This window comes from Leiobunum rupestre, chromosome 7 (assembly GCF_980474605.1).
Source record: "Leiobunum rupestre chromosome 7, qqLeiRupe1.1.hap1, whole genome shotgun sequence".
NCBI classification, from domain to species: domain Eukaryota; kingdom Metazoa; phylum Arthropoda; class Arachnida; order Opiliones; family Sclerosomatidae; genus Leiobunum; species Leiobunum rupestre.
Genome location: NC_143390.1, coordinates 32,210,589 through 32,223,669, shown reverse-complemented (window position 1 = coordinate 32,223,669; position 13,081 = coordinate 32,210,589). Strand labels below are relative to the sequence as shown.

At 37.1% G+C, this 13,081-nt stretch overlaps 1 protein-coding gene across 1 annotated transcript; it reads right to left on the bottom strand.

Moving 5' to 3' along the window:
* Positions 1–6,258: 6,258 nt before the first annotated feature.
* On the bottom strand, positions 6,259–7,644 carry LOC149936076 (uncharacterized). The gene is made up of 4 exons (XM_090153613.1): positions 7,543–7,644; positions 6,888–7,056; positions 6,528–6,824; positions 6,259–6,413 (listed from the first exon to the last, which is right to left on the bottom strand). Exons 1-4 carry the CDS (start codon positions 7,642–7,644, stop codon positions 6,259–6,261), a joined length of 723 nt encoding a protein of 240 aa, XP_090009739.1.
* Positions 7,645–13,081: the final 5,437 nt, after the last annotated feature.

The following is a 13,081-nucleotide window of genomic DNA, read 5'->3' as shown; positions in this document are numbered from 1 at the left end:
GAAGAGAAAACGCCCATACAAACTCAATAGACTCAACATCTACAAACATCATAACACAAACACAACAAACTCCACACCCACAACTTTCACAACACGAACTCAACATTCACAACCTACACATAAACGTTACAATAACGAAATATCCGATCAAACTGAGTTAAAACTGTGAGCGTTGACGAAAAAGACCATCCAAACCAAACCCAACCGCATATCAATCCGTTAACGCTTACCGTCACACGGTGGTTTTGCCAACCTTTAAACTGCTAAAACGGTTGTTCGACTGCGTACGCAGTGATTACCCTTTGCCCCGAAAATGCGTTCGCAGGCCACACACACACACACCCACAGACGGACACGCTGGTTGTATAACCCCTCCTAGAGGTAAAAATCGAGGTTGAACTTCTTTAGCCTGTAGGGAAAGAAAACTTAACACAGTTGTTCCGAGTTTTGCCTCTCTCAATTTTCACATCATCAGGAATTTACAGACCCAGTTTCAAGACCAGTCGGAAGCCAACCCAGATGGCCAAAGATACGAGCGCTGCCAGCCGCCAATATGAGGGCTAGGTAAAATGAAAGCCGTCGATCAGGGGAGAGTTACCGTACGTAGAGCAACGAAGTCGGAAATTTAATTCGAATAACAATAAATTGGTCGCATGGAATCTGCAAACCTAAGTGGCGACGGCCGAAAGGTCCATTTTCAAGATGACTAGGAAGTTGCTTCAGGAAAAGGCCAATGTAGTGGTTGGGAGCCCTAGGCTTGAAGAGAAGAAACAAAGTATCCTGACGTCCAGCTAGGATCCATAAACACAAGGTGAACGCAGCTAGCCTTTAAACACGCTAAGGCAGTGTTGTGTACAAATTTCATTGGACGAACCTTTACAATAAACTTTTTACGGAAAGGGGGAAGACAATTTCCGAACTTTCCCCTTCCGACGGTAGTAGGCGCTAAAGCGTCTAACCAATTAAAAATGCACGACTTTTGACGGGTTGCGTTCTGCTTGTGTGGGGTGCTGTGTTTGTTGCTGCTAGCTTCCAGAATCTGCTGCTAGTCAGACGACCCCAACCGATGGAGTCGCCACATCGAAATATATTTCGATTAGAATTATTGTTTAATCAGAAGTGTAGTTATATATCGGCTAGGTTGTAAGTGACTCTGCGAAATTGTCCCGAAGTCTTTTTATCGCTTTTTTTGGTAGAAAAAGTTGAGTTGTCGTATTTTAAGGCACCTTTTTTAATATTAACTTCCCCATTTCCAGTTCGCACCTACTGACAAGAGATCGTGAGAGATACAGGGTTCCACATGGATAAGCGCTGCTTGCTCGTATGAGTTATTTCCCGTGGAAACATCTAAGTTATATCCCAGCCATGCTGTGGCTTGTATAGTGTTAGCGTTTGAGATAGGAAATGTAGGGCCCTCACCCCGGTCACAATAACAGTTAGGCACCTGGAGGCTCACAAAATAGGCCATTAGTTATCTCTGAAACCGTTAAGGTGAGAAATGTAAATGATGCACTAATAGATCGGATATGAGAAGCCCTGGCATTCGAAATTCAGTTTGAGGAATGGGGACCAAGATAATTAGGCCACCAAGTAATGTTGTGAAAATTTTAATGTACATATTTTAAACAGGGAGTAAACAAAATTAAATGGTTTCCGGTCCGATCTCGATACTTTCTGTTCTTATCGCCTACATGTTTATCAACGTGATGGCGTTCAGATTCGCATTCAATGTTCGTTAAAACAGCTATGTCTATAACTACGTTTTCATCAATGGCATTAGCTATTTTTAAACGGTTTTCAAGAGTAGACAATATTACAGCCTACACGATAGAAGAAAGCAAATACATTAGCTGATACAATTGCTCAAAAATTAGATAAAAGGACTTGAAAAAACACAAAAGCTAAAATGGGAGACTGTTATAGAATAGAAAAACTGAACGGTGGAAACTATAGCAGCTGGGATATGCGAGCAAAAGGCAATTGGAATTGAAAGGATATTGAAATATCGTAGCTGCACAGATGGCCCTTGATCATAAAGCTAAAACTTACTTTTTATATGATCGTTCACAACTTTCTACAAAATATTTACAACTTTCTACAAGATATTTACAACTTTCGACAAGATATTTAAAACTTTCTACAAGATATTTACAACTTTCTACAAGATATTCACAACTTTCTACAAAATATTCACAACTTTCTACAAGATATTCACAAGAAATACAACACTTGTCATTACTTATTATTAATCAAAGACTTCGTGACAACTATGAAGTCCACGAAATTAAGACAAAAATTTAAGTTAACGAAACGCATTGTATAATAAACTAAAACATCCCAACTTTTTATTTGATGAGACCGTTCCGGCTAGATTTGACATCCTCGGATTGTCTACAGAATATAAATATTTGGCGAATGTCTCCGTTTTTATAGTAATGTCCTGACACTGATTGATTTTCAGGCTAAACTAATTGAGGAAGAAATGTACTTGCAATTACGGAAAATCATTAGTAATGAAAAAATAGTAACCAGACAGTGCATGAGAACCAAATAGAGGACGCTATGATCAAAGAAATATAAGGGAATTTTCAACGAGAAATTCCAAATATGAGGACTCTTCTAAAAATAGAAAAGACTTTCGCGCTACAGAAGATTATAAAAAGTGCTTTCATTGTCTATAGTTTGGGTAAATTGCTCGTGGATGCCAACATAAAAAGGAATCTGAGAAGAAGAACTATGGAAAGGAAACTGAGAAGTAGAGTGAAGCTCAATTTTTCAGAGCTAAGAAGCATTACTCTGCATGTGCATATGAAAATGGAGAAACTAATAATGGCCAGATAATTACCAGTTTTTGGCAGGCAAAGAAATATTCTTGAAGCACATGGGTTTTGGACAAAGCTGCTTCCGTTCCCAACACGTTCGTTACGTTCCACGAACAAGAGATAAATGTTGAAGTAGCTGAAGTCAGCACATTGCTATCCACAGGGAAAGAACCGTTTAAATTTCGCGGAGGAATCGTTTTGACTCCAAGGCAGTATAACCGGACCTTATTTACAGGCATTAAAAGTCGCTAGCAGACTTGGCGCCTTGGGTATTGGCCTAGCTAATTATTATAACAGTTCGCTAATGCACTTTTCTTTCCCGATTCGGAAGGAAAGTGACCAAAAGTGTTCTTTGTTTTAGGCTAGCCGATGATACAGCTATCAATAGAACAAGGCAAATAAGAAGTCACATAAGGCTTTATAGGTAAACGCTCTACTATTTTTACAAAGATTTACATTCGAAATCAGGAGCTCAAACAAAGAATCCACTACGAAAAATGAATATTTTTGGCATATACAATAGGGTCACTTTTACGTAGTTCCAATTAAAGATTTTGCTAATCTTAATTGATATGTAGACTAAGCGTGTGAAATTTCTGTGAAAGAAAACTAACATTGAACTGCTAAACAAAGAAGGCCTATCAAGGCAGAAATAACCTTTTTGATTAATCGATCCAGAACTGGCTGTACCCATTTTTGGTGAACTAGCTTCGCCGATACTACAACCACCATGTAATCTCATATAAGACATGTTAACTGTACTCCGCAACAATCCGAGCTATGTCAGAATTCCTACAGAGTACTAAAGCCCCAAATTGACGAAACCAATCTACTGTTGTCTCTATTTATTCATTTTTATGGTTAGACCCATCAAGACCGAAAGGCAGAAGTTAATATTTTTTTACGTTGATTATTATTGTAGATGATTATTCGAGGAATACTGAAGTTCAATTGCTGAAACTGAGAATAAATTTCAAGTAAAAGCGAGCAGAAAGCTAATATAATGAAAAAACAATCGTTAAATTAAGGAACGGTAATATAAGGGACTATATCAGTAAATCCTTTAAGAAACTGCTGAGCTTACCAAACCTGAAACTCCCCAACAGGACGCAATCGCTGAAAAAGAAAATCAAACCCTCCTGGATGCTGTAAGTTGCTTGTTAATTGAACCGGGTATGCCCAAGTATTTCTGAACATATGCCGTTGCACAAGCTTATATCAGAAACAGATGCCCTACAATAACAAATGAAAGTGCAACTCCCTTGGGATTATGGAAATAAGATTATAAATGTCTCACTTGAAAGTATTCGGTTGTCAAGCGTGGGCCGTAAATAAGAGGAGAGAGAGCAAGCTTTCACCAATTTATTTATATATTTATAACATACTAGCTTTAATATCCGGTCGGGACGGGCGCAAGGACTTCAAGAGAGGAAAACAAACAAATAGATAAAGGGAAGCAAAGAGGCGAAAGTCCAAAGTCGAGTAAAATAAAAGCGAATGATGAGTAAAATTGAATTAGATTAATAACAATGTCAGGTATTTGGAATTAGCCGCGTTTAGTTGGAAATCAGGCCCTAAACATTGAGTTAAGATTTCAAAGCTCTAGAGCTAACCGTTCTCGAGTTTTTAGGAACATGACATACATATAAATAAATAAATTAAAGGAAAACTTTAAGACTTATAGTTATAGATTAAGCATGTAGACTCTGGAAACAACAACGAATTTATTAATCGATACTTATTATTTAAAAAGAATGACTTTCCTTCAAAAGCAGATCGTGAGATAGCCGAGGAGCACAAATCTAAAATGGAGATAGAACCAAATATAATTCCAGATGAAGAAGGACTATAAGTCACTTGAAGACTTGGCCCTACTGAAATTTGGAATAAATAAAAATATTGAATTTCAATTTGATGTGGAAAATATCGTTGTCAATGTCTACACTTCTAGAAAAAAGGGTCACAATCACGTTTAAAATTGCACACATGCCCAACATTGAACCATTTTTCTTAAAGGTTATCAATATTGGCACCTAAGATTTACATTTAACATTAAAGGATATTATGGTAAATTATGTACACAAGCGGGTGAATTTTGTTCATAAACGTTTTCCCAAGACCAAGTCCCTCCTAATTGTGGCCGTGCAGTGTTGTATTATTTCGTAACGTTGGGTTGCTACTGTTTATTTTCCAAGAAAACCTTTTCTATCTTTCGAAATAGTGTTTTAGAAGATAATCTATTGAAAAATTGCCTAATAAATAATTTAAATTTTTATTCTGTTCGAGACAAATCTAACAAAACGTTTTTTCTATTGATCTGTTTTATTTCCCCCAAATTGAAAAATACTAGCTTAAGCATAATTAAAATTTATGCAAAGCCCTATCCGCGTCTTCCAAGGTAAAACGGGACTGTTTTCCTTTTTACTGTAGTACCTTTTATCTCAAATGTACTGTTCTAATGTATTGTAGAAATAAAATAATGTATAAAGAATAAAATTATCAGTATGTTTATACCTGGGAAATTTCATAGAAGCAAATTACAGAATAGGTAAAAATTGTCCAATTAAATAAGAAACATAAGTTTTGCATAATAATTAACATTACTTTGTAATCTCTAACAATTAAAACCAACAACCATATTTACTCTACCACCGTAATACATTGCCGTAAGGGCTTACAAATTAAAGATTAGTAAGCCTAAAGGCCACTGATTAGAAGCTACATGTGGCAGAGAATGCTCCATGGCAGGTATGATCGGAGGCGGCTCAAGGTAAAAGTTTCACCCCCGGGGGCAAGTTGAATTTTGAGCGACCCCCTTCCATCCCCCCTACGGTTCCAATCCATATTTTTTACGCCCTAACGTTATGCTACTCAAAGGAATGCCCGGGGAGGTCGCCCAATTCTAAAGAGGTCTCTACGCTTAATTCCAGTTAATAGACAGAATAGACATAAGTGAATTAGAATGAAGTTGGCCTTTAAGTGTTATTGATGAAGTTAAGGACCACGTGTTTTGTTGGTTTGCATTTATTTAAAACCTACACAATCATACATAATGAGTAAAATTTTAACAAGAAGCAGCAAAACCTGGTAGACTGCCGAAAACGTTTATACAAACTTGAGTTAAATAGAACCACCAATTTACTGCACTGCGAGCTAAAAATTATTACAAATAAACTAATTAAAAAATTTTCGGTCTTTTGTTCGGCGAAGCCTTTTGTAATTGATTCGTTGTCAATTTTTTGTAGTATCTCATATTCGATTGACATCGAACTAGTTGTAGTTTGAGACATAGTAGATTTCAAATAGTTCTGAATTAATTTCAATTTTGAGAAGCTTCTTTCTCCAGAAGCAACACTCACTGGGAGGGTGAGGCCGATTCTAAGTGCTATATATACGTTGCGAAAATTTTCACCTAAGCCGTTTGTAGAAATGTATGCTAAAATATCCCGTGTCCAATCGCACCTTCGTCGGGCAGCAATGAAATAAGCACCGTCAATTCTTGGTGAAGTTGCAAGCCTACGACATCACAATGGTTTTCGTCCATTAATTCTAATTGTAAATCTGCACATTTCTTTAATAGCATATTCGTAGCTTAATTTTTAATGTTATACATAAATATAAACATATCATTCTGAATAGTTAATTGAGAAAACTGTTCTTCTAATGAATTGATAGGATCAACCAATACTTAAAAATAAAACTTACAAAGGAAAGCTTTTTCTGGATCCGCAGTTGATTCATCTCGTGACTCATAATCAAATTGACGTTTAATTTTTCTAGGATGCACTTGTGATTCAGTTGGAAACACTGGTTCAATTTGAAGGCTTTCTGCAATTTCCTTTGCATCAACTAGTGTAATTTCAAAGCCTTTTTCCGTTAGCATCTCCTCAAAATAGCCCCTTTCTTTAGTGATAAGCTGAACTGCTTTTGAAACATTCATTTCTTTTTTTTGCAATAGTTTGCTGACAATGTTTACTCTGACTAAAACTGTGTGCCAGACAACTAAACAACAGGCAAACTTAAATCTCTTTAGATTGTGAGCTAAACCAAGTGCAGTATTCTTACCATATGCATCAGTTTTTGAATCTGCTGATAACTCAAATAACGCATCGTAGATTTCTCCAATCTGGTATCGAAAAGGAGTCACCGAGTCGCTTCGGCTTTCCCATCGCGTTTCACAATTGTTAGTGGTTTTACTGTCAAAGAAGACACGGGTATCTTCAACACTGATCATCTATAAGTCGAGGCAGAAAAGTAGTTGTGCTAAAAAAATTAACAGCTTTATTGCAAGAAAAAGCAGCGTCATTAACGACTAGATTAAGGTCCCCGAGTGTGCACTACACGGCACGAAAAATGCCCGAGGGTTCACTCTTCGAATTCTACTCTGGGCTCCTGCGTGTTTACCCCTCATGTTAGCCCCGTGATCGTAGCCTTGACCTCGTATATTACACAGTGGTATCTTTAAGTTTGTTAGTTGCGACAAAATAGTATCTGTTATAGAGCTTCACTTGTTGAACAGTAGATCGGAAAAAATCCAAGTAAAAATTTCTTGGATGCAGGGTTATTTTCCTGTTTCACAGCTTACAAACCGAATGATTAAAGCCATTTGTTCTATGTGGCTAATATCAGGTGTACAATCTAAAATAATAGAGTAATAGATCCACTCATTGACTGCGTTCAAAATTTGTTACTTTACGTTAGAGCCAAACAATCCATTTACCTCTTTCTGGGTGTTTTTGCCTAAGTAATGAACGAAGGTTTCTTTTGAAGTTATCCTTCGTAAATGGTCATCTATGACAACGTCAAACTGCCCAACAAACATTAATAGTTTAAAAAAATTCCACTGTCTCTTGAATTGAGCTGATCAGTTTTATGCTAAGTTCTGTGAACCAAGAAACTCGATTATCAACTTCGTTTCTGATGAGTCATGACTCTTTGATTCTCAGAGTCAATTGTTTTATTTATACGTAGACGCTTACTACATTCCATCCAAGTTTGAAAAGCTTTCATATGTCCTGGAGATTTTTCATGTTCCGGTAAAAGTTCAGACATACGTTTCCAATCGGAATAACCCGATTCGGAAGTCAAAGATATTCGAATGTTGCTGAAAAGGAGGCAGCAAAAACAGAAAATCACGTCTTTCGACAATGAATAAATTAACCAGACGCGCGAAACAAATTCCCCATTAGACATACGCCTATGGTAGTTGTTGACGCTATACCTGCGTCTATCTTTATTCACAGGAAACTCTATGTTAGTTACCTGTTTGACGAATGTTGTCGGTTATGTGAACCGGCCATTCTCCAGGGTCGTGTGATACTGGCGCCTCCGCTTGAGGCAGCGTCATCTACAAATATATATTAGGAACAATAAATTAAATAATTTAATAAGGGCTACATTAAAAGTAAAACCATTAATTAATACGGGGTTTTATTAATAATGATGGGGATTCAATTAAGTTTTATAAACAATAACATTCCCAAAATACATACACAATTCTATTAGCAAAAATAATTTTAGAAATATTGTACAAAACATTATTAATAACCTATTAAACCAGTGAGGTAAAAAGTCCTAAAATTTATTTAAAATATAAAATTGAATCGAACTTCGAAGCCAAACCACCAGGCAACATTTGTTAATAAATTTAAAAGTATAAAATATTTATATTTTCAAGCTAGTATTGAGGCATATAGTACGTGGGAAAAATTGTGAATGATCTCATCTTTGCTTCGGGCCTCTTCTAACTCCTAATCCTCTATAGGTATTGTCGAAAATTCCTAATATGTAAAACTCGTCAGTTATTTTTATTAAACATAGTTTAACTTTAAACAGTGTATTTTTATCAGTAGCTTAACACATAATATAAATAACGAAGTTGTTAAACAAATAATATAAATAATAAAGAAGTTAAACCAATAATATAGATAATAAAGTTGTTAAATAACAAATATAAATAATAAAGAAGTTAAACAAATAATATAGATAATAAAGTAGTTAAACAACAAATATAAATAATAAAGAAGTTAAACAAATAATATAGATAATAAAGTAGTTAAACAACAAATATAAATAATAAAGAAGTTAAGCAAATAATATAGATAATAAAGTAGTTAAACAAATAATATAAATAATATAGAAGTTAAACAAATAATAATATTATTTTAATGAAGTTTACAGGTGTTCTACCGTTATGTTTTTTGAGTAGGATAAACGAAGACTATATTTTTCTGGGACCATACTCCTTCTAACTGGGTAAGATCCCGGAAGCTCACACCGTGGTTAATTAGTCTCGTCCATCATCGTCATGCATCCTACTGAATCGAAACATTATGAAGGCAGAAGTGTTGAACTTCCAAGTCAGCTTATTTTTTTTCATTCGGGATTATAACGTGTGGGACAAATTCAGTCCGCTCGTCCACCTGATTAATCAGGGCGAGATATGTGTAACAGCCACGCCCACGAGGGTATACGTGGCGGCAGAGGTGGGGACACCCGTGGCGGAAGTATTCCGACCACCCGTTGGGGGATTGGTGGTCATCCTCACACGGCCATCCACAAACTCTGCCTCCCAGACGCTTGGGATTACATTAGTACGCCACTACTCCCGGCCAAGTTGGCTTACCTGAAATGATACAGGTGTTGCCGTATCTGCGGTGGAATTACCAGGGGCAGCTCCTACAGATATGAACCTTTTCAATGCAGTTTTTGTTTTTCTGCTTCAGCAGCTTCCTGTATTTTTCTCGTTCTCTTTGACATTCTAATAAACTACTCAAACGACTTTTAAATTAACTGTCGATTTATCAATTCACAAATAAATACATAAAAGGCAATTTGAACGCGCACTAATTTAATAAGACGAAATATCGTCTCTCTAGCCCGAGCAGAGTAGCTGAGGGTATGGCGCGATATAGGAAAATCTCATTCTCATCGCGCGGTTGGAATACGGTCAAATGTAGTTAAAAATGGTTTTCCGCCGACGTTTCTTACAGATTTATGTTTTTACATTGCTAAATCATGTAGGAATATAATTAATAGTTATGAACTTATGCAGCAGTAGTAACATCTGATAAAATTTGTAAAAAATAAGCTCTTGTAAAAGCAAATAGCAACGATCATATTATCAGAAATAAGGTTATATCGCTAATGTACTCAAAGAACTGCGGCGGCGCCCCTGGGAATGATCCGCAGACAAACTCTCAAGGAGAAAATGGAGGTAAATTGCGGAGGCCCCAGAGTAGATACAATCCGTGGACAAAGTCTTTCAAGCGGAAAAATATAAAATTTTCACCGTGTTCTTTGCAATGAAACTACTCAATCAAGAGTGAATCATTATTTACTCCCCACGTTTCAGTCAACTAGGATTGCCAAACGAGAGTACTCCGAGGCGAATAGGATTTCGCTTTGGAGGGAATCGAAAATGGTAGGGCCGGCTACAGTTGTTTTTAAATGAGAATCTTTAGCAATTTAAATCTAATTTTGTTTTATTTCTATTCTCCGTTTTTTCAACAGCCCTTTTTGGTACGTTGAATATATAGGCTGATTGGAAATTTTATTTTGTTTTGTTTCCGCTTGTTTGTGATTAAGTTTGTTTATCAATTTGATCGTTTCAAACACACAAATCGGGAATGATAAAATATAATATACGACTAAAAATATTTCATCTTTCCATTCGACTTTTGCCGTTCCTTTGACATACGGTTCATAATTGTCTAATACAATTACGGCTGTATGTGTGAGAAACTTAGAAATTGCTCGCGTAGCATATGCTACATTTGGAGAATTTGCAAACACTGCCATTCCATTTCTACATTTTTAATTAAAGCTCTACATTATTCCTCCTATGCGAAAATATTCGAATGGTAAAAAGAACTACATATTTTTTTAATTATTCAAGAGTGCTATTTAAAAATTCTTTCGAAAAGAATTTTAATTAACGTTAAAAGGCCTACCCTGCAGAAACTTAATAGTTTCCGAGTAACGCTATCCCGTCCTGAAATAAATTATCCCGTGTATGTTTTGTTAGTGCCGCTAGAAATTACTCCTTTTAATATTATTTCTCATTCTTTTTAATTTCTCGACGAGTGCCGGAGAGAGAGTTTAAGCCCTGCCAAACGAGAACGTGTGAAATATTAGTTTTAATCAGTGCTTTCCCTAAGCCAAACCGAAATAAAGGCTTACATAGGTAGATTAGTACTGATTACTGGCGCAATCTTCCTCGTTCGTATTTACACGTTTTGCGGTGCTTAAACTCTCTAATCTAAAACGGCAGCACTACTTTTCAATCGTCGTTAAAATACCCTTTGTCTTTTTATCTACAAACGAAAGTCGGCGGTACGCGGGGCGGGGAGAGGGGGGAGCAGAAGACGCTAGTTATGGAAGCCGGGAGCTTTTCTTATAATTGCTAGATAGCTAAATGTTTCCCCTTCACTCGCTGTGCTGATTTAAACAAGCGTAAAAAGTTTGAGAAAGGAGGCAAATGAAAAAATAGAGAGCGAAAGGGAAGAAAGCTTTTTATCTTTAGATTAGTTTCGACGCCGGGAAGATCCAACGGGTATTTAATTAAAAATAGAAGAGAGCTCGAAGCTGCTGCGATAATTTCGCCGCCAGATTCGAATGACTCCTTTTTTTAGTGCCTTCTTTCTCGTACGCTCTCGGAGTGCAAAGTTGGCCGTTCCAACAGAACTGTCTGGAAAGATTGTATACACCGTCATATGGTCCACCATAGTCAAACTATCGTAAGACCGCTTCCAGGCTCCGTTTTGTCTTGTTAAAAAAAATTAAGAGCAACTGCGGAAGCGTAGAGGGATGGAATGGAAGAAACGAGGCTAGAGTTTCTTTTGTATAAAATTGGAAAACCGGGTGGAATGAGGAAAACGAGGAGGTTCAAAGAAAAACTAAATAAGGGGTGGTATACGTAGGGGTGAGTAAATGATGTTGACTTTAACGAATCTTGATTGCCGCTGGCTCGGACTTGTATACCCTTTTATGCCGCGCCCCCCACTGTAGGAAACTATTCGATGGGCATTGTATAACCCGTCCATCCCCCATTCTTAGATTGGGCTAGCTCTTTTTTCTATCTCTCACTGGTCGTCGCGGAAAAACAGAGGACAGTACAAAAAAATCATCCGTTGCTGTACGCGTGGAAGAAGCCTTGAATGCGTCTCTGCTTTCTCTCCCCGGGGACCTCGCGGAAAGGAACTTAGATGCTTTCAACGCATAATTCAATTATTGAAGAGGAGAGCACAACAGATAAGGACCCCCGCCCAAGACTTCATAAGCTTTTTTTTATTCCAACTAAGGTTGATGCAATCCTTCCATCTTTTTTTAAGCTTATCCTTTCAGTTTTTAAAGAATGTAGTGGCACAATTACCGGAAGGCATTGCCGGGTTAAAATATGTTGCACTTGTTATAAAGAAAGAATAGACTATGTGATAACTGTTTCTTCACGGCATGGTTTTATTCCGGTTCAGTTTTCTAGTCCATTCTTAGATGCGTCCAAGATATACATTAATAATTAAAGCTTCGTGTCTATTTAAATGCGGGATTTTAAATTATTTAATATTTAATCATTAAGGGGTTGAAATGTGATGCTTTCATGGCAGATAATAAATTAAGTTAGTAATTTGAACGTGACGACATCTGGCAGCCGTGATAAATCTTGGAATCAACAGTGCCACATTATCCGTAAGGCTGACCAGGCTAAAGCTTATGGGCCCTCAAGAGTAGGGGTCCATGTACTACAACAAGCAGTTGGATGTCTAGGGGCCACCCTCTTACAAAATTTAACCCAACCGCCTTAATTATAGGCGAAAAAAGTCGCGACATGCTTAGGGTGGTGCTTAGCCTAGTTGATTATTATATTAATTTATGTACCACGAGAGGCAGGTGTATGGCGAGGGGCCCAAAGAAACTCGAACCCTACGGGCCCTGCCATGGGTTATTACGGCTCTGGAAAAAAATAATTGTAATAAACATTGCCAACCTTTTCAAGAGAGCCAACCTAACAATTGCGACTGTACAATTTTTCTGTACCGTGTTATATTCTATAAAGTCCAGATTTATTCGAAACCCTCGTCGAAATCGCGCTTAATGATAATGGAGAGTTCTTTATCCGTAAGCTTTAATGTACTCAAACTCTCCCATTCAAAGTGAAGAAGCTCAGCTGGGAATGTGGTTGAACTATATCTTTTTGTTTTTGTCGCCGCTTCCTCGGATTCGTCAGCGATGCTTTTCTCGGGTTCTGTAGCGCGTGGATC